General features: G+C 51.0%; 11 protein-coding genes across 11 annotated transcripts; 6 read left to right on the top strand and 5 right to left on the bottom strand.

Annotated features, from left to right (window-relative positions):
• Positions 1–148: 148 nt before the first annotated feature.
• Positions 149–1,394, top strand: AA0111_g5445 (hypothetical protein; the record flags this gene model as incomplete). The annotated part of the gene is made up of 5 exons (XM_028651558.1): positions 149–499; positions 557–623; positions 671–964; positions 1,017–1,271; positions 1,321–1,394. The coding sequence occupies 5 exons, from the start codon at positions 149–151 to the stop codon at positions 1,392–1,394; spliced, it is 1,041 nt and encodes a 346-aa protein (XP_028506815.1).
• A 2,368-nt stretch (positions 1,395–3,762) lies between these two features.
• Positions 3,763–5,485, top strand: AA0111_g5444 (hypothetical protein; the record flags this gene model as incomplete). Its single annotated transcript, XM_028651557.1, has 3 exons — positions 3,763–3,823; positions 3,874–4,381; positions 4,432–5,485. The coding sequence occupies 3 exons, from the start codon at positions 3,763–3,765 to the stop codon at positions 5,483–5,485; spliced, it is 1,623 nt and encodes a 540-aa protein (XP_028506816.1).
• Positions 5,486–5,857: 372 nt separating this feature from the next.
• On the bottom strand, positions 5,858–7,477 carry AA0111_g5443 (hypothetical protein; the record flags this gene model as incomplete). Its single annotated transcript, XM_028651556.1, has 1 exon — positions 5,858–7,477. One exon carries the CDS (start codon positions 7,475–7,477, stop codon positions 5,858–5,860), a length of 1,620 nt encoding a protein of 539 aa, XP_028506821.1.
• A 435-nt stretch (positions 7,478–7,912) lies between these two features.
• Positions 7,913–8,083, bottom strand: AA0111_g5442 (hypothetical protein; the record flags this gene model as incomplete). The annotated part of the gene is made up of 1 exon (XM_028651555.1): positions 7,913–8,083. One exon carries the CDS (start codon positions 8,081–8,083, stop codon positions 7,913–7,915), a length of 171 nt encoding a protein of 56 aa, XP_028506822.1.
• Positions 8,084–8,829: 746 nt separating this feature from the next.
• AA0111_g5441 (hypothetical protein) lies at positions 8,830–9,033 on the top strand (the record flags this gene model as incomplete). The annotated part of the gene is made up of 1 exon (XM_028651554.1): positions 8,830–9,033. One exon carries the CDS (start codon positions 8,830–8,832, stop codon positions 9,031–9,033), a length of 204 nt encoding a protein of 67 aa, XP_028506819.1.
• A 1,879-nt stretch (positions 9,034–10,912) lies between these two features.
• Positions 10,913–11,068, bottom strand: AA0111_g5440 (hypothetical protein; the record flags this gene model as incomplete). Its single annotated transcript, XM_028651553.1, has 1 exon — positions 10,913–11,068. The coding sequence occupies one exon, from the start codon at positions 11,066–11,068 to the stop codon at positions 10,913–10,915; it is 156 nt and encodes a 51-aa protein (XP_028506820.1).
• Positions 11,069–11,478: 410 nt separating this feature from the next.
• AA0111_g5439 (Endo-1,4-beta-xylanase) lies at positions 11,479–12,633 on the top strand (the record flags this gene model as incomplete). The annotated part of the gene is made up of 4 exons (XM_028651549.1): positions 11,479–11,711; positions 11,766–12,018; positions 12,075–12,202; positions 12,252–12,633. 4 exons carry the CDS (start codon positions 11,479–11,481, stop codon positions 12,631–12,633), a joined length of 996 nt encoding a protein of 331 aa, XP_028506675.1.
• A 123-nt stretch (positions 12,634–12,756) lies between these two features.
• AA0111_g5438 (hypothetical protein) lies at positions 12,757–15,089 on the bottom strand (the record flags this gene model as incomplete). Its single annotated transcript, XM_028651548.1, has 4 exons — positions 12,757–13,941; positions 13,989–14,712; positions 14,774–14,927; positions 14,978–15,089. The coding sequence occupies 4 exons, from the start codon at positions 15,087–15,089 to the stop codon at positions 12,757–12,759; spliced, it is 2,175 nt and encodes a 724-aa protein (XP_028506674.1).
• Positions 15,090–15,723: 634 nt separating this feature from the next.
• Positions 15,724–16,308, top strand: AA0111_g5437 (hypothetical protein; the record flags this gene model as incomplete). Its single annotated transcript, XM_028651547.1, has 1 exon — positions 15,724–16,308. One exon carries the CDS (start codon positions 15,724–15,726, stop codon positions 16,306–16,308), a length of 585 nt encoding a protein of 194 aa, XP_028506682.1.
• A 763-nt stretch (positions 16,309–17,071) lies between these two features.
• On the bottom strand, positions 17,072–19,019 carry AA0111_g5436 (Anaphase-promoting complex subunit; the record flags this gene model as incomplete). Its single annotated transcript, XM_028651546.1, has 2 exons — positions 17,072–18,873; positions 18,923–19,019. 2 exons carry the CDS (start codon positions 19,017–19,019, stop codon positions 17,072–17,074), a joined length of 1,899 nt encoding a protein of 632 aa, XP_028506681.1.
• Positions 19,020–19,380: 361 nt separating this feature from the next.
• Positions 19,381–20,244, top strand: AA0111_g5435 (hypothetical protein; the record flags this gene model as incomplete). Its single annotated transcript, XM_028651545.1, has 1 exon — positions 19,381–20,244. The coding sequence occupies one exon, from the start codon at positions 19,381–19,383 to the stop codon at positions 20,242–20,244; it is 864 nt and encodes a 287-aa protein (XP_028506680.1).
• Between the last annotated feature and the right edge of the window lie 305 nt (positions 20,245–20,549).

Raw genomic sequence — 20,549 nt, 5'->3', positions numbered from 1 at the left:
TTGGCAAGAGAACAGTTTCCCGTTGGGGTGAAATAATAGCGGCGCTGCTGCGTCGGTGACGATGCTTACAAGAGCTTTGCACATATATAAAAGGCTTGCGCGAAGACTTGATTACAAGTGACCATGCACCCGCGAAACCACTATCAAAATGTGGTCGCTACTCTTGACATCATTATTGCTCAAAGCCTTTATACCAGTCTATGTTTCCGGATATAAGATTGACCAATCTTGTGAAGACAAAGGCATTGCGCAGGACATCCGGGATGCCATGACGTCGGCTTTCGAGAAAGCTTACGATGCATATGGAATTCTGGTCTCCCCTCCCTTACACGCCGAGGCGCTCGAACTTCTAGGGTTTCTGTTCGTGAAAGACGGCGTGGATCCTGCTAAGCTTGTAGAAGAGGGCAAAATGGCAAAGACTATCAGCGTGTTGCAAAACATAAATACCAACATGCGTAACGAAGTAACTGGTCACGCCAGTGTACTTCCGAAAGATGTGGTATGGTCGAAGAAAAACGCTTTCAGCATTCCAGGAAGGGTCTAATCTCTGCCTTAGGTCATTTTTTGCCATTTCGATCGCTGGAAGCCTGTCGAGGGAGAGGAAGATCTTTGGCGAGATACTAGTATGTGGCACCTGACTGTTCCGTGAACAAAGACTAATTACGCATAGCAAATGGTATCAAACTGAAATTCAAAGAGCAACAATGTAGAGGAGGCACAAATCTTGATAAAGTCGCTCTAGCTGTGACCTTCAACCCGGAGATGGAAGACGAGGACATTACCTGGAGGAATGGCGTAGCGATGGAAAGCAGACAGCCCACCCAGATCCAGCTGTGCACGTGGTTCGTTGACTGGATCAAGCAGAAGAAGTTCAAGCTCTCTGACGACGCTCAAAGGAGGACGAATATCGGTAGGGCGATGATCAATATGGCTGAATGGAATCTGTTCGGTCTCACACAGATTGGTAGGTGGTGGAACGACTCGACTTCGCGCCGAGGCTAATTAGTCGCAACCAGATGCCTTCAATCTTTTGGACAAGGTCCTCTTACATGAGATGACACACGGTCGTGGTGCTTATGCTGAATATAACGACGGTATGGTAGAGGTAGAGGGTCTCGCAGATGTTCCGTCTACTACCCGACTTATTGGTCTCTTCACGTCGCCTGCATATGGCTGGAAGGCGGCATTGCGACTCGCCCGTGAAGGAGATGACCTTGGGGGAGAAGCCGCACCAGACAACAACGCCGACACCATAGCTCTCTTTGCGAGCGGTACGTGATATGGCTCCTATCTCATGGGCAAAAACTGACTACTCCATAGGCTCCTGGCTGCTCAAGAACAAAGCCAAGATCGATAGCAAAGGCCGAATAGTAAAGAGGGCAGGTGTGGCTTGAAATTGATCATGATGTACATGATGCCTATGGCGCGTTGACAGAAGTCCTTATTTCACAAAGGAAAAGTTTCCCTGTCATATAGTTTCTTAAGCGGCGACATTTCGAATGGAAGGTCTCCAAGTGCATCCAAGACCTGTAAGGGCAAGGCAATGTTGAGTTGGACCTCATAGACTTGCGCACGCACTTGCTTCAACGCCTCGAAGATGAAGATCAGTGACTCATCATCTGGCGTACCGACATTGGCATCATGATACTGGAACTGATCCCATATAGTCATCTCGATCCGAAGCAAGCGCAGTTGATCGAGACTCGCTAGAGCGCAACAAGCGTCTTTCCAATCAAGATAACTTTCTTTCGGAAAGCTGCCTCGGGGTGTCATGAAACGCCTCATCGGTGTCAAAATAGTCGTTGATACGTTTACGTAGCGCAGCATGTGCCAACTGTCTGGGGCTATGAGCGTACGAAAGCTCATCACTCCTGTAGCACCTCTAAAGCTGAACTGATTCGCCTTGTACAAGATTTCCACAGCTTCACAGTACCTGCCCCTTTACTTAGCTGGGGTGAGAGACCTGTGATGGAAGCTTACATTAAACGACATGTGATGAGCATAGATATAAGGTCGCCATTGGTGGTTGATGCGGGGCGGTACCAGCGCGTGCTCCCCTCATTCCAAACCCCAAAACAGACATGCTGCCAGGTGAGATATGGAATGGCTGCGTCTTCACAACGCCAGTGCCCTAGCTTGGCAGGTCGTCCTTTGGTGGGGGTAACATGCAAGAAGTGCAACAAACACTGCGGCTCAGCGAGCACCTTTTCGTAGACCAAGAGTCGTATTTCAGCCGACAACTTTCCGAATAACACACACTGCTTTTGATCAAGAGGTGAGCTTCTCGGCAGTACAGGTCTCGGCATTGGTTCGCTGTCTTGATTCGGTGCGATCGTAGTGGTCGGCTCGGTCTTTTTGCGTCGCAGGTTTCGGAGGAAGAAGGCGCGCATGTTTGCTTGCTTGCGTAACGAGAGTGAAGAAGATTTCAAAACACGTCAGGGTGTTCGCAGAGAGCACTGAGCTGATTTCCAGAGTATCTCGGGATTGTGGCAATCTCAGCGGCCTACTTTGACACGTTGAGCCTTTTACTTTGGGTCCGGGATTAGATTGCGGCACAGCGATGCAGAAGGCGGAGACTGACGGCCGGCGCTTCTGTTCGCTCTTGCAACGAGCGACATAGCGTAAAAATAGATGACCACGGTGGCGCAGAGGAGGGAAGCATACGTATAGGCTGGTGCAGACGACTCCCGTAAGGTCTGGGGTTGGAGGGGTCGAGAACTAGAAGACGTGTTCTGCCGATTGCGGACTAGCCTTCCGGCCCCATGTCGCGTCGCGTCTTGGGAGAGTTCTCAGCCCTCTCTGCTGACTTAGGCACACGTCATCAGCGTCACTCATCTCATGCTCTGCCATTATGCTCGAATTTGAACCATTGCATCATCTGCTTTCTCAGATCGACCAAGGCTAGAGCTCTGGCTTCAAGTCGTTCAGATGTAGGACGCGACACCCTTCACCTGCCTCCAACCTCATATCACGCGACGCCATAGCTACCCTCTTGAATATGGATCGTTTGTTTCTCAACCATCCCTTTCCACCCTGCATCTTACCGATAACCTGTAGACGTGAATTGTACAATAAGAGCACCATCCGGGCGCTCAACGTATCATGTAACTAACGACAAGATTGGCGCGCCTAACACTCTCAGGTGTTCCAGAGATTGTCTTACTAGACAGGATGTGACTTTCCCGAACAAAAAATTTCGCTGAGGCCAGGCGGGACCCTGGGATTTGGTAAAGTGACAGGAGACATGAGTATTCCTAACGTCGAACATCCCCAATCTTCCCCACGACTGACTCAGAACACATCCGTCACAACCGAATTTGACCCACTTCCCAATACTTGGTATTCGCCTCCGACAATTGCTGTTTAGACTCAAGGCGGAGATGTGGTTTCATAGTCAAGCCAAGCGCGGAGCGGAAACGCCAAGTTGCCGCCCATCACAGGTATAGCCTCATACTCCGACGGATAAGAGAAGAAACCCGTAGCGAGCAGGCATCTTCAAGGCTGAGAGTCGAGATGTCACTGACTCACTCGCACGTACGAGCTCCTGTTGCCTCAACCCAGATAACGGGCCCGCATCCGCGCAGTTGCTTGGCTGGGCGCCACATGTATCCCCAAGACCTCAGACTATGAGATGCGAAACATGTGTTGGAGCGGCATGATAAGGCGACTGCAGGCTCGTTTAAAGATGTAAAGGAAGCCATGCAAAGCCTGGAATAGGCAAGCGGACTTCGCAACATTACTCAACTAAGATAAATCACAATCATGGCAGGCGACACTTCCCCTCCAACCACAGAAGGCTTTTTGCAGTATCATGAGCCGAACAGTGAGCTTTTCAAGATTCTAAGTGGTACAACACATACTGACACGTACAAGTTATTCAAATTCTCGTCCTCGTGTCGTTCTTCTTTTGGCTTTCCTTTGGCGAATGGCTTTCCAACCGTGTATTCCGCGCCGGTCTCATAGGGCAGATCATAGTCGGTCTAATCTACGGACTTCCCATCGGTGGTGAGATCATACCAATCGCGTGGCAGGAGGCCTTCATTGCTCTCGGATATATTGGTCTTGTTCTCATTATCTTTGAGGGCGCCCTGGCTGTGCGGCTGGACCTGCTCAAAGCCAACTTTGGACTGTCTGCTATCGCTGCGACGATAGGGGTCGTTGCTCCGATCGGACTTACATATGCTTTGTTGTATGTCGGTTTCGGCTACGGCGCAATCGAGACTTTTATCGTGGGTGCTGCGCTCTCAGTCACTTCTCTTGGAACAACATTCGTGGTGCTGGGGAAAAGCTCCAAGGAGATCAGCTTTGCGGATACCCGAGTTGGCACTGTTCTAGTCAGTGCGGCTGTATTCGATGATGTCTCTGGACTGGTCATGGCCAGGTAAGATACCCAATACTTGACAATGCTACTAGACCATTAACACCTATCAGTGTAATCGGTCAACTAGGAGCCCTAGGAGGTGAGAATTCTCCCAATCTAGGCTGGCTCATCGGACGCCCTACACTAGTATCCGGTCTTCTGGCCATACTCACCCCAGTCCTCAACAAATGGGTGATAGCACCTCTATACCGAAAATTCGTCGAGCCGCGTCTTCCAAAAACACGCAAGCGTCATGTCGTTAACGTCATCGTCATGATCTTTGTTCTATGTGCTTTTCTTAGCATTACTGGCTTCGGTGGGACTTCTGTCCTTTACGGGTCCTTCATGGCTGGAGCATTCCTCACATACCTCCCATCCAAGCACCCAACTGGCCCTTTCCATCCACCTTCTCGCGAAGAGGCAGAAGAGGCAGAAGCTCGCTCCATCGCCGAGGCCACCGAATACGACGATGCAGGCGAACCCGCAATCTGCCCTACATTCATGCACACATTTGAGAAGTACTTCCTCGATGTGGTGAAATACCTCTTGCAACCTCTCTTCTTCGCCTCCATCGGGTTCGCCATCCCGTTCCTCGATCTCTGGACCGCGGAGGCATTCTGGAAAGGCTTTGTCTACACACTGCTTATGTTGATCTCCAAAGTTGTTGTCGGCCTCGTGATACCCTTCGCTACCATCCTGCGCAGACCACCTGGTATGTCGATCCGGGAATGTTTCACGTCCACCTTCTGGCCAGCCATGCTCCTTGGTTCCGCAATGGTAGCGCGCGGCGAAATCGGCCTCCTTGTTGTGCAGATCGGCCTCAATAACACGCCGTATTTGTCGAAGGAAGCCTTCATCACCGCCGTATGGTCCATTGTGCTCAACACGATCTTTGGACCTGTCACCGTAGGCTTAATCATCAAGTACAAAGCAAGGGCGATTGCGGATGGTGTATGGGGCCTAGAGAAGGCGGAGCAAGGCGGGGATGGATGGGATGACGGAATCTCTAGGGCAAACACTATTATTCCCGATACGATGAGTGTAAAGGAGAGGAGTAAGAGCGTTGCGGTATCGCAACATAGTAGGATGGTGTCTGATCCAGTGACGATAGCCATCTCGCCTTGATAATTGTTTCTTGACTTTGATAATGAATTCTATGAAACCCTGTTCAGGTGAACTTGTTCCAGCTATGGAGATCGAGATTGAGAGCCGTGACAAGCGAGATCTGTTAAACGTCCTGTTGTCAGGTTGGAGTCAGTGCACATGAATAAGGTGTCGTCTTTACGAGAAAGCAAGGCTGTATTTGATTGAGAGGGGTATGCGCAGCTATATATCCAAAAATTTCCAAACATGCAAACATGGCCTTGAAGATCAACAAAAAGAACGAGCGAAGCTTGTGAGCAACGTGCTCAAGCCAGAAAAGTCATGTCGCCATCACCTTGAAATGCATTCTAGCTTCAGATATACCTGCAGAGATCATTTATCAGCATGGCCAAGCTAGCTGGACCAGAACCAGCCGCTGCCCTTCTTCTTTTCTCCATTCTTTGACTCGGCCTGTACCGATTGCGTATCTTGGAACGCCTTCCAAGGATCGCGCGGCGGTTGATCATTTCCTTGGCCGCGCTGGGTGTGTACAGTCTCCGAGCTTTCTTCTCGTCCATCGGCGAACCGCTTCTTTAGTACCACTTTGGTTGTTATGGAGCCATCAGATGCGACAGTTCGCTCGGTCGTCGTAAGCGTGGAAAGAATTGAAGGCTTCGCCTCGTTCATCTGCTCAGCGATCGCAGATGCTACCGAGGTGGGCCCGGGTGCTGAGGCTGGGCCTCGCGACACAGCGTCCATACGCTCGTACACATCCATCTCAGTCTCTGCTTCCTCATCTCTTCCATGTGCTGCGTCCAAAACAGTATTGTATGTGTCACGCCTGACAGTGTCGGCGTAGGGGAACCGGTCCTGCTTCGGCGTGGGAGGATCATCGTGCTGGTCTTCATGATCGTGGCTGTATTCGTAGCTCGGCTCGTCGCTCGTCGCAAGGTGAGGGCAGCTTGGCTCCTCATCGCGACCCATGGTTTCTTCCAGCTGGCGTTGCGTAATGGGGATCTTACCATGAACCCAGTAGTTGTCTGATGTATCATCAGCCACACCGCTAGGATGACTGGTCTCTGGTTTATCCTGGAGCGTCTCACTGCGCTCCTGTAACAGTGGTGTCCTCCTTCTTCCCCAGGCTCTCCGTTCGCTTCCCCTCATACAGTGTGGAGATTCGGCCTGTTCGGCTCGTAGGAGATCTTCGTAGGCCGCTTGCCAAGGCACGCCGGCCTTGTCCATCTCGCGGTTCTGCTCGAGTGCGCGCGGAGAATAGGCAGCGTCATCGATCTGCGATGCATCTGCTGGCGGCGGCCATTGCCAGGATTTGGACCATGTCCACACATAGGGCTTCCCGTCTTCTGGGCGAGATTCGTTGTAGTTGTCGAACTTTGCGACGTCCGTCACAGGATCGTCCCAAGCCTTGTCCTTGAAATCCTCGGCCAGTCTTCTCGCTTCTGCCTGCATCCGCAGCAATGTTTCTAATTGCATCCACTCCCTGGCCCCGTCTTCTTCAGAGGCTGCCGATGAGCCCCTGTTTTCGTTGTCAAAAGGTCGAGGAAAGCCCCAGTCCCACGACCATCCCCACTCCTGACCCTTCTCGTTGGCCACCCTTTCAACGAGGCCAGCATCGTTCTGTCGTGTGATCTGCGGCTCCTCGCTCTTTGTTGCATCGCCAAGTATCTCTCTTCTTATGTCATCAGCTTTGCGATCGAGCTTCATGAGGGTTTCACTATTGCGCAACACAGCCTGGACATCGCCAACCCTGAACAACTCTCGGCCTTCATTTCGCAGCTCGGCAATGTCAGCTTCAATGTCGCGAAGCTTGGCACACTGCCGTTCGTCGGCCTTGCCAAAAAGACATTGCTCGCGTGCGTGATGCGCGTTGTTGTAGTTCGCGATGGTGGCGGGAAGCGTGAAGACGGTGTTGAGGAGCGACGAGACCTGGGAATCAGCGAAGCGGCGGAAGGCGATGAAGGGGTTGTCTTCGGGTCGGGTGTGATCGCGTCGATTATTGTCATTGTTGTTCGTCATACTGTACTTGCACTTGTGGAGTGGACATCTAGGTGTTCGTGATGGTGTTGGCTGATGGTGGGGAAGATGGGGTCGAGTGATGCCTGAAGCTCGGAGATAAGGCAGGCACGCGTTACCCGACGCGTAAAGCACATGCTCTATTGTCGACAACCAACCATCTCTCTGTCACTCTACACCTGCGAAACCGAGCATCGTGAGGATGCATTCATCTCCCCCTAGTCAGTGTCTTGCTTCTTGTTATTCAGTCGGCCTCTCTTCATCTATTCTTACTCTCCCCAAGCATGCACTGCCATCTACCCCACATATGCTGAGCCGGCTATGACGATGCTCCAAGATGTGCCAGGCCTCTCAGCATGTACATTCGCATGTACATTCTGTATACACAACCGCGTTTCATCTATTCACCAACTCTCAACATGCACCCCCTAAATCCACCTACGTATTACAAGAACATTTGAGTGTTGCATCGCAATTAAGGCATAATCTTGGCTTTCTTGGGATCTGCGTGACTCCGGGATCCTCTCGGCAATCTACACACGAGTCCGGCTTCAACACCATAGGAAAGATCATCAACAGTACCTTGAACCCCACCAAGAGCATCGCCATTCTTTGCGTGAGACAAACGCGTAAGGCTGTTACGAAAAATACCGCAGTGGATATATTCATAGCCAGATTACTCAAGCACTGCCTACGATCTACACGTTATCGGCTTACCGCCCACTGCCAGCCAAGGAGCCAAGTCCGTGGCACGCAAAGACAATTGACTTCAAGGCCTTAGATCGTCCCGGATTAGAGCCGCACTGTGAAAATCTAGGGCTGCCCTGTCGAAGCAGCCAAACAAAACGCCTGTTTCCGGTGACCCATGATACGACTCCACGCTCCAGCGACGCGATGTGCGTCATCCCAAGCGGAGTCGCGGAGGGCAATCCCCGCCTGCATCTCTTTTCATTCTTGGACCTTTCCCACTAGGGTCTTATCGACTAGCGATCGAATACCCACATTTCCTGTTTCTGGTCTCGTGAACATGTTTTGAGTATTGTGTCAAAAGACTAAACACGTCACTTGAGGTTTGACATGAGTGTATAAGAAGGAAGGGTAAACGCCCCATCCCGAACTCAGCTTACAACACATCAAAGTCTTACTTCACAATTCAATCGCACCTCTAATCGAACACCCTCCCATTGCCCATTCAGGAGCAGCATACGACACCTGCGCGATTACTGTACTACGGACACCGAGTTTTCCAGATTCTGCCGTCCTCTCTCCTATAAAGCTGCCCAACTTCACCACGACACCAACGACATCACAACTACTACTCCAATCGATTTCCTCTTCAACCTCACATCGCCAATATGCGCTTCTCTATCATCATGGCTACCTTCCTCGCTAGCGTCGCTGTCGCTATGCCCGATCCTCTTCCCCAGGGCTACTCTGGACCCTGCGCCAAAGACAACTGTGGTGTTAGCGGCCGGGTATGCTCAGGAGGCGCTATCTGTGTGGGTTGGCCAAGCGTGGATCCTGCCAAGAGGAAAGGATGCACTTGCAGCAGTGGTTAGGCGTTTGGATTTAGGTCTCGAGTGATAAATAAATGTGTGTACGTACAACATCATCACGATGAGGACAAGGCTAATAGTCAGCAGATAGATTAATGATTGGGGTGACTAGACTATCTCCTGGTTTCTGTTTGGATAGGTGTATCATGAATGAATAACGAATTCGAAATGTTTCAAAAACTTTGTCTTGCTGTTGTCTTGGCACCGCCAATGAATAAAGAAGAATTTTGGTAATTGTGCACAGACTGATGATCTCTATCTTGGACTCACTACGAAGTTGATTGTGAAATGCTACATTAGGCTTAGTTGTATTGCGCCGTTGCGACAATACATCCGCCGTCCCCCTTCGTACTGATACTCATGTGCTACATTCTAGATCGTCATAACACAACAGACATCTAACCTAAGAACATCACAGATTCACTAACATCTATCGTCGACGACCAAGACCCTTCATCAAGAATGTCCAGCGCAAAATGGTTGCCGTGCAGACCGAGGCTATTACTCAACCTACCTTACGATATCGAGAACAAATCTACAGTAGAATCGAGAATAATGAGTGGGTGGCATAATCGCTATCTTGAACCAGAACAAGTGCCAATTGGTCAGTGTAGCTCTTTCGCTCACCTACGCAGAGTCAAGCTCCAAGCAGGTTTTCACGATACCCTAGACAGCCATTCTCACTCTAAGAATTTGGAATCATGGTGTATATGTTTCGTTTTCTCTTCGAATCCACCGTAGATCACGCATACACCCATCTCGAGTCGCCCACTAATTCCGAGATGACCTCGAGAGTTAAGTGACCTTCGAAATAACCCATATCCACAGCTACTCGATGACGTTGCGCCTATTGAATTTCATCGAGAACTCGAGCTCGAAAACGGACACGAGTAGAATAAGGTGCCCACGAGCTATGCATACAACGATCATCACCCGCTCTCTCAAAACCTTTTAGTCACAGGTTGGTCAATCGGTTTATGCGAGAGAAGCGAGTGGGTGCAAAGGCCATCTAATTATCCTGGGATTATAGTCCGAAAGCCCAGATTAGATCTTCCGTCGCTATGACAGGTTCCAATTGGCGGTAAAGAGTGCCTCTGCTTAAACCGATGAGATCTGATGAGCAGACACATCCTTACGTGGAGAACGTGAATTGTTCAACAACCATATCTCCTATTGCAGTTTTTACACGGTGCGCCCTCGTAAAATCGAATCTTACAGAAACATGATTTTCCACAACGTACAGGGCTGTCGCTCTGTGAAGAAAAAAAAAGAATTCGAATGTCGAGGAAGCGTCAACGGTTGTATGCAAGGTGATAAAGGGACAGGGAGAATAGGAATAACATGGGAAGAACACTTCCGGGAGTATTGTTTGCCTCCTAATCAGCCGACCCATATCTTCCTCGAAGTTATAGCTCGGAGAAGCTATTCATCTTTGAGCTGTTGGCTGTGATGTAGTGTAATATGAAGATGCTTTTTTCCTCAAATGACCGAGGCTCATTACACATGTAAGAACAAATATTTTGCCACCTTTAGACCACACCTCACAACAAAAACATGCAGATGACTGACATGGTATGTTACTCGAGGCTGTTATGAATGTGATTGCATGTGATGAACGACGACGAACGTACCAGGTCAGCGCAACACCAAGCCCTTGAGAACCTGTCTTCCCCGGATAGAAGGCACAACCTAATCTAGTCCTTCCCCGGATATGCTCCCCATATCTGACTCCACAGCGGATGAAGTGCCCCTAACGGCGCGTAATCGCTTACCGCCCCACGTTCATCAATCTGTATTCTCCACGAATAGAGGCACCCAAATCCTCAGTGAACACCTTTTGGCACCGGCAATACGCCCAAGACTCATATCAGATCCCAAAGGATTAGAACCACGTTCCCGTGACGCAACTCCCTAGCGTGTATGCAGGGATCGGTTGTTGTGGCACATTGCATTTAACCGCGATTAAAGGTGCCAAGCTGGCTGTAAAGAACATTAGGACGGTGCTAAGGATGACAAGAACCGGCGCCGGAAGCTTCATTTAGATTAATGTGAAACAGCTTTGTTTCGTCGTTTATACTGCATTGGGGAGGCAAAGGGTGCGCTTTGGGTAAAGGCTGATCGACCACCTGCATACACCGTGGCGCATTAGATTAATCTTCCGCAGCTTGCTGCGTGTGGGTAATTGTCCTGGAGCTAATGCACTCTTCCCCATACTGGTGGCGGTGGATGCGCAGGAGGAACCGAGGTCGGTATGGTATATGGATATTGTTCGTAATGAGAGGGAGGGTGGAGACATCGCTAATCTGGTCTGCAATATCTGGATAGGGCCGAGGGAATTGGGGATTTGGTATAAGTAGGCTGAGGCTTGACAAAATATTGAGGTATCCGGCCACCAACGTTCTCTACAGTCTCCAAGTCAAGTAACAGTCTCGATAACTCGAATTCACCATGAAGCTTTCTCTCATCACCATCTTGTCCGCCACCGCGCTGGTTTCGGCTGCGCCTTTCGCTGAGCCCGAAGCCTTCCTCGATGAGCGCCAGGCTGCTCAGAGCATCGATGCTGCGATGAAGGCAAAGGGCAGGAAGTACTTTGGTACCTGCTCCGACCCAGGCCGCTTCAACAGTGGAAAGAACGGTGCCATCATCAAGGCGAACTTCGGTCAAATCACACCCGAGAACTCGTGAGTCTCATGGAGCCCCGAAGCAAAATGTATGCAGAGCTGACTGCTGGATAGCATGAAGTGGGATGCCACTGAACCCTCGCGTGGTTCGTTCAACTTCGGCACTGCCGACCAGACCGCCAAGTTCGCAAAGGACAACGGCAAGCTCCTCCGCGGTCACACCACCGTGTGGCACTCGCAGCTGCCCAGCTGGGTTTCTTCCATCAGGGACAAGGCCACCTTGACCACTGTCATGCAGAACCACATCAGCTCTTTGATGGGCCGCTACAAGGGCCAGGTCTACGCCTGGGATGTCATCAACGAGATGGTACGTACATACTCGTGGGGAGAGTACACCCAGCACAGGTACTGACTATCCATCAGTTCGAGGAGAACGGCAACTTCCGTGCCAGTGTCTTCTACAACGTCCTCGGCGAGGACTTTGTTCGTATTGCCTTTGAGGCAGCCAAGGCTGCGGACCCGTCCGCGAAGCGTTACATCAACGACTACAAGTAAGCACAACTTCTCATGCGGAATGTTATCATACTAACAAATGCTCAGCCTGGACCAAGCTTCCTACGCGAAGACCCAGGCCATGGTCAGGAACGTCAAGAAGTGGATCGCCGCCGGCATCCCTATCGACGGTATCGGTTCTCAAGGTCACTTGCAATCTGGCCAGGGTGCCAACGCCCCAGCTGCCATGGCCGCACTTTGCGGAGCAGCTCCCGAGTGTGCGCTCACCGAGGTCGACATCCAGAACGCCCAGCAATCCGACTGGACCAACGTTGTCAAGGCTTGCTTGAACCAGAGCAACTGTGTTGGTATCACCGTCTGGGGTGTCCGCGACTCCGACTCCTGGAGGCCTCAGGGCAACCCGCTCCTGTTCGACTCCAACTACAACGCCAAGACTGCTTACAACACTGTTCTTGCTGCTCTCAAGTAAGCCTGTCGCATGCCATTGATGGTGTGAAATTCTGTATATATCTTTTTGATTGGTGGTTGGGGAATTTGTACATACACGGAGAGAATGAAAAAGCTCTTTGTCAACCTATCCTAACACTGCACTTCAGTCCATCTTGTTTTCTCGCCCAGTAAGGATGCTATCCTGCTGCGCGGTCTTCAACGCCTTGATGATACTAACGCCTGCGTCCGCGCTTGCACCCGTGTCCGCCTGTTTGGTCCAGAAGATGTCGGCTGCGTTGATGCGAACACTCTTCCGCCTCTCCCGCTCGGTCACATCAAGATGTGACTTCTTCTCTGCGGTGGCCTCAAGCTCATCCAGGTGCTTCTTTCTCCTCGCATACCGCTCAGCTCTCTCCTTCCGCGTTTGCTCAGAGCCAATCCTGGATAATGCGAATCGTACAGCAGCTCTAAAACCCATAAAGATATGCTCTGAAATAAGGATGGTGACCGGTAGACTAGCCCATGTACTCAAGCCAAGATACTCGCCAAGGAATCGCTGGGTACCGAACATGTGAACGATGGCAGCACTGCTAACACTGCCCAGCCATGTCAACGACTCTAGACTAGCTACCCATGGTCCGATGCCGTCGCTACGTGTCGCGTGAGGACGCTGATGTTCAACGCAGATCTTCAGAAAGTCGGACCGTAACTCGATCCAGTTGTTGATAAAAAAGCCAATTGGTACCAGAGGCCACACGGGGCTAAAGAGTGCAAGGTAACCGAACTGAATGACCATTTCTGCAATGTCTTCCTGTACATTGTATGGTGGCCTTAACGCTTGCCTCCTTGTGCGGCGCAGAAAACGAGACTCCGCAGGATCTTCTTCCATTGGTCCTACGTATGAGTCGCTGCTCCGGTTATGCGCTCTTTTAGCTTGTCGGTCGCGCCACCATTGCTTTAATTGCGTCTTCAACCAGGGCAGCGCAAGTTCCTCTATTGCGCCTGACACCTGTCCAGTAACGGTGAGTGCTATGACTTCATTGCGCAGCCGGTCAGGATCAGCTTTGAATACTGTCTTCGACCTGTTTTGCGCGCCTAGTGTCGCATCGATAACGTTCTGCAATAACGGTACAACTTTTCCGCTGAAAGGTACGTAGACGAATGCCGTGAGAAGTATTGGCAGGTAATTTGTGATCGAGTTGAGCACAAAAATCTTCTGTGTCAGCGACATTTCGTAATGATCAGCTGTTCGATGGTTCTCGTATTCTGTCAATGCAGTAGCAATGTCTTCCAGGAAGTTTGTCGCATATGGTAAGAAGACGGCGAGAAGAACAGTAGGCAAGTATTCCTAGATCGCAATTAGGTTTATTCAGCAACGTTCGGCAGTGTACTTACCAAATAGAACTTGTAGGGACCTTCGTATGCCTCGCCGATGAATGTCTCAATAGTGAAGACAAAAGCGATAAGAATTCCAAGGAACAAAGCACTAATGAGGACGAATGGTACGACGACGAGCTGCCGCACAATCCTCTTCCACCTGGGAAATACATGTCGTACCCTCCCGGCTGAATCGATAATCTCTTGCTCGTAACGGAATTGTGGGCGGTTCACCTTGAGATCACCTACTCCTCGTGTGTTCCATCGAATAGCAAGGTCGGTTTGCTTAATCTTCCAATACTCCAAGAACACTGTGCACCAGACACCAATGAGCAGTGCAAAGAAGAGAGAGTATTTTGGTAGGAATGCCCAAGCAAATATGCCAGCAGCACACGGAAATGCCAAAGAACGGAAGTAAGTCTGAATGAAGGCGAAGTAGAAGGCAACTTTGGCGCCCCACAGATCACGGATACGATCTAGGTCTGCTGGTTCCAAGAACACACGTGTGCTCAGATGCGCCAGCAATGCGCGGTTCGCACCTTGGTTGTGCAATGGGAAGATGGAAGTCACATTTTCCCATGGAGGAAATCCTGGAGTGATACCTGCTCCTCCAAGCTCCTTGCGCCAGTTGACGAGGTGATACATTGACAGCAGGTCCTCGGCTTCGAAAGCTGCGCTGACTACAGTCTTTGCAGTACCGCCAGGATGATTCTTGGTGATAGCATACAGCCAGTCTTTGACTCTGTAAAGATTACCAGTAAGCTTTGTGCTGGGGCAAATAGTCCATGGACAGCTCCACGTACCGGGATTTGTAAACGGTGTTGCCAAGCAGGTCTCTAGGCGCTTGCACAAATACCAGCAATGTTTGGTCATAGCCCGGGCGCACCTCAGTATTGAGGCCTGCAGCCTCTAGATCATGCAACAACGTCTTGCACTCCGCAATGGCGACATCGGCATCTAGCGGTTGTCAGCCAGCCGCCTCGAGGGCGTGATCACACAGAACATACCGACGCCCCCAAAGTCATACACGACAACATACTTGTCGTTGTATGTGATGTTCGCAAGCTCAGTATCGTCGCTGAGTGTCGTATCCGATCTCTTCAAGGGTTTGATTTGCATGACCAGAACGGCTTAGAACAATCCAAAAGCAAGGATGGAGGTCGAGACTGCGAAAAGTAGGGGTCCATAAGTGTGGCTGAAGGTTTTATAGGTGCCACTGAAGCGTCGTCATGGTGCCTGTTCGTGGCTGCTGTGGAGTCGGGTAAGCTTCAGCTGTGCCGCGCATTGGCGACCGCATGTGGGACCAACGCTCCTGAGTGCCAAACTTAGCACTTGGGTGCCGATTGATCCGGACCGCGGGGGAGGAGCGATCATCATCTTCAACTACGTGTTGACGCGCGGGAAGTGAAACAGAGGAATACCTCTGCACGACAGGATTAAGATAGATGGAATTATGAGGTCTTAGACGTGAGAACGTCGTTGAACGTTTACTAGACACCTGGGCACGCTGTCACATGTGTGCGCTTGTTCTAGCTTAGCGCCTGATGTCGATGACGCAGATTCTTTGTCGATCCACGAGTCGACGCGTCTCGACGCGCTTCCTCATCAACAATGCTTCAGAGCCCCCTTTGTTTGCACTTATCTCGCTTGAGCGCGCTAGACGACAAAGAGTAGGCAATAGAATCAGGCTTGCATTGTTTGACGACCCAGGCGCCAGCAAGTCACACAAGTATTGAGCCCGCTCTATGTAGCCATGCGTCAAGAGATTGAGGTGACAACAAAAACACCGATGCCAAAGGAATATGGCTATCTTCCGAAGGGCGACCGGTACAAGACGCTCCACAGCCGCAAGCTTACTCATGAAAAGGGCCGGAAGTTATACATTGTTGTAGATAAGAACAAGACGATCGGGATTCGTGTCCCTCTGAGTGTCCTGCACAAGATTCACACTCAAGCAAAACAAACGCTGTCTACTCGCCGCGCTACAACAGCGCAACGCGATGCTACTGATATCGCCAAGGCAGCTGCCGAAGTAGACGTTCAGTTTCCGAAGATACCTGTGGCGGCCAAGGAAACGGTACTTAGGCACGGCTTCAAGAAGCATTCTGGGAGAGTCGGTCGAACAAGCTCATTACCGTTATCGCGGAAAGTCTTGCTTGCTGTCATTGCGCATGTACGTCATATGCACACCGATTATGATACTCTACTGGAGAAGGGAAAGAGCAGGGAAATTGCAAGGAAAACTACAAGGAAAGGGATTGAGGCAGTACTGCAAAGATGGGGATATGCCAAAGGTGCGAATCAAGCAGCGCTACCTTTACCTCTGTTAATGGACTGACTTTATCGCAAGATTTGTCCTGGTATTTCCGTACGGAGAGAAAATCACCCTCTGAAGGACCAAGTTGAGCTATGCTTGTTATCATTCAAGGATGTGAGTTAACAGCTAGATACCTTTGATCTACATTTGTTGATCCGCTGACCGTAGCCAGATTCGGTACCGTTTCTGACCTTCGCGACAATCAGTAGACAGTAGTCATACGCAAGCGACCCGCTGGAAGTCTCTCCCACCTGATCCCAAATGTCGACAGCGTGATCAAGACGAAAGGATTACCGACAAGGTGATGTCAAGTAGAAACCCAGCTATATCTACCGAAACAGTCAATGGTGACTTTGACGAATTGGGAAATGGAGTAACTGGAGCTAATCACTTCGTAATTCGGATTACATTCCACACACAAGTATAACTCCATGGGAGCGTCCAACCTCCTCGTAGTCGATGTAAGCACGATGGTTTCATCATAAGCACGAGTGGGGGGGCTTTTGCGAGAAAAGGGTTGAGACATTAGCGTAAATAGGCACAAGGAGTCATTGCAGAATTGCAAGAATGAAGTGCATTTGAAGAACAAACGCTTGTGATATGGTATCGGTTATGCAGAAAAAGATGTTTACAGACTCCACTCACTCCACGCTATGCCATGATCCAAAGCCCATGTGACGCCCGACCGTGATCCTGTAGTTTTGCAGTACCTTGCCTTTTTGCCTATGAGGGATATTCAAATCCATGGCTGTTGCTTGTATATCCAAAAAGAAGCCAGCAAGTACTAGCCTTCATCCGAGTCGACCACCATACTTTCTCCAAAAGCGCTAAGGTCTTCGTCTGCTACGCCTTGTGCATGCCGTCTCCTACGACCTCGCCTGCCCGCACTGCGATTCTGTTCAATCTCACGCAGCTTGCCATTCATTCTCCGTTCTAACTCTTCAATCTCTTCGTCTTCGTCCGCACCCTCGGCCATGTCAGCCCGTCCAGATTCGAGGAGCCCACTTTCTGACTCGTTCATCTCCAGCGCGCGATTGAGGAGATCTGTAGCCATAGGGTCCTGGGGCGAGACGGCGAGGGCTTCGTGCAAGGTAACGATGGCATCCCAATTTCGATGAAGGTTCAGGAGCACTAGTGCTTTCGCGGTGAAGACGCTAGGGTCCTTGTTGCCGTGGCGAAGAACCTCGTCAAATGTCGCAAGTGCTTCGTTAAACTGATCACATTTTCGAAGTGCGTGGGCAAGGTTTATCCGTGTGGGAATCCAAGCATCCGGATCTGCTTCATTTTGTTCCGAGAAGGCCAGTGCACGGCGAAAGAATTGTATAGCGTCTAGCAGCTGTCCTTCGTGGAAGTAGACAACGCCCATCTCGTTAAGAAGACACGGATCGTTCTCGCACAGATCATATGACGTCTTCAAGTATTCTCGTGACAGGCTGAGGTTGTTCAACTGAAGGTTCTGCATACCGAGGAAAAGCTGTGGGAGGTGCGAGCCCTGAAAGAGGCGTGCGGCGGTAGAGTAGGCAGAGATGGCTTGATCATGCTCTCCTTCTGCGGCAAAAGTATGCGCGAAACCAATCCAGGCAGGGCCAAAGTGTGGATCCATCATTGAGGACTTGGAGAAGTAGCGGCGTGCTTCAGCTATGCGACCGATGGCGAGATAGTAGGTACCGACAGCAAACCAAGCGCATGGTTCTGAGGGGTTCGTGTCCGCGAGTTCGTGCGCAAGCAGGAACAGAGTGTTTTTTTCCCCGAGCTCATGCAAGGACGCTATGTGTATAGGCATGATGTTGAAATTGTACTTGTCGTTGGCGAGGACGGCTGATGTAAGGGCAAGGGTATCACGGAAGCGGCAGAGGGTGAACATGAGGTCGGCTTTGGAGAGGACGATATCTGGATTCTCGCCAAGATTGTAGTGGGTTGTGAGTGTCTCGGTCGCGTTGGCAAACTCCTCTGGTCTGGTGTATTTGGACAATCGTGTGGTGTAGAGTGTCTTGGTGAACGAAGCCGCCTCTTGCGATAGCGAAGGGTTGTTGGTGACGTTGATGGTGTCGAAGTTGAGCGACTCCAAGAACTTCCACTCCTCCTCGGGCGCCATGAGTGAGTTGGACATGAGCGCATCGAAGGCCTCGAAGCATTGCACGTCAATCTGCACCGCTGTCTTGTAGCACTCCTTGGCCCGATCGAAGGAATTCTGCTTTGCATAGCATACGCCTCTCAGATAGCACATGCCTGCTTCCGACTTGATGTTGTTAACATCCTCCCGATCACGCTCCTCGCTGGTGGGTAAGCGCTCGTTGCGCGAGCCGTTCTTGTTCTGTCTTGCGCCTGCCCGTGTGTTGACATCGACATGCCGCAGTTTGGTACGCGTGTTGCCTGGCGCTGAGATGAGATGAGTCGGGTTCTTGTCGCCCAGTATGCTCAGAGCCTCTTCCAATTTGCCCAGCTTTAGGGAGCAATGTGCGGCGAGGTATCGACATTGTGGTGTGCGTTCGACGAGGTTTCCGCGTGCCAGGAGTGATTGCGTCCTGTTGTAGTTGCCGGTGGTGAAGTGTACCTGGGCTAGCCAGAATGCATCTTGGTCGTCATCTACGATATCCCGTCAGTATGCGCTAATCCAAAGATGCGGTCTTCATACCTGTCAAGGCCAGCAGTTTGTCTGCGACGAAGATGGCTGTGTCGTACTGGCAGCGGTTGAGGGCTTCTTGGCGCCACTCACGAAGATATTTCTCCATAATCTTGCTATTGCATCGGACAGAGTCTGTCTAGGCAGGTCAGCAGGTTTCTCCGTAGAAAAAAACGTGTCTCCAGTCGAGGTTGCAGTAGGCGGCGGCGCGGTGATGGTGCCAGGGTCGCGCTTACCTGACGCGAGAGCACATGTTTGCGGGGTTCCTGCAGCAGCGGGCCGCCTTAGTCAGCCAAAAGTTCCGCTCCAAGGTCGCCTTCACCTAGACGTGATCTCCGACACTCAGCATCCGCTACCACATCACGGCCGCATCACGCGACGTCTTCGTTCACACAACACAAAACGCCTCTGGATCCCAAAACTACTATCCCGAATTCCCGATCAACGTCGACTTCGCATAATCCGCCGCCATGTCTGAACGAAAAGTGCTCACCAAGTACTACCCACCAGACTTCGACCCCTCGAAGATCACGCGTCAACGCGGTCCCAAGAATGCCGGTCCCAAGCTGATGACAGTCCGTCTCATGGCCCCTTTCTCCATGAAGTGCACCCACTGCGGCGAGTTCATCTACAAAGGGCGCAAGTTCAACGCGCGCAAAGAGACGACGGATGAAAAGTACTACAACATCGCCATATTCCGCTTCTACATCCGATGCACGCGATGCTCCGGCGAGATCACCTTCAAGACCGACCCCAAGAACATGGACTACGAATGCGAGCGTGGCGCAAAGAGAAACTTCGAGCCATGGAGGGAGGCCAAGCTAAACGAAGAGACCGAAGAAGAGCGCTTAGATCGCATAGAGAGAGAGGAAGCGGAGCGCGATGCGATGAAGGAACTCGAATCAAAAGTCCACGATGCGAAGACAGAGATGGCCATCGCAGATGCTCTAGACGAGATCCGGTCGAGAAACGCTAGACTGGAGAAGGCAGACCGCGAAGGCAAAGGAACCGATGTCCCGCCCGATGCGGCCGACGAGCGACGGAAGAAGCAAGAGGAAGAAGATGCAGAGGCTGCACGACAAGCCTTCTCAAACCGGAGCATGCCTGATATCGGCGAGGAGACAATCGATGAAGATATGTTCGATGCACCTGTCGAAGTACCTGTGGTCACAACCTTCACCAAGAAGCCAAAGGAAAAGAAAGACTTCAGCGCCGCATTAGGCATCAAGAAGAAGACGCCTGCATCGGCTCCTGCGCCCCAGACGAAAGCTGCTGCGCCACCCTCAAAACTATCCACCATGCTTGTAGCTGGTTACGACAGCGATGATGACTGAGCCACGCCTGGAATGACTATCTCACACATTTTCACAATAGCAATCGCGGCATACAAACCACAACGCCGTGCTGCGCTGCATCCCGTACTATGACGTTTGGGCGCAGTGTTGTAATACTAACCGGTCACGCGGAAAGCTGCTAGGATCTCATGTACCCCAGAACATGGTTAGTCGCATCGGTAGCCAACCACGAAAGTTTCACGAGCTTATTATTATAGTTAATCGCAACATTGTTATGGCACTGCATTTGTCCGAACTGCCGAGGCTGCTCACGTAGCGTCTTGGAAACTGGTAGCGCCGGAGAA

Source organism: Alternaria arborescens, assembly GCF_004154835.1.
Source record: "Alternaria arborescens strain FERA 675 chromosome Unknown contig_11, whole genome shotgun sequence".
Taxonomy (NCBI): Eukaryota; Fungi; Ascomycota; class Dothideomycetes; order Pleosporales; family Pleosporaceae; genus Alternaria; species Alternaria arborescens.
This window is presented reverse-complemented; position numbering and strand designations above follow the sequence as displayed.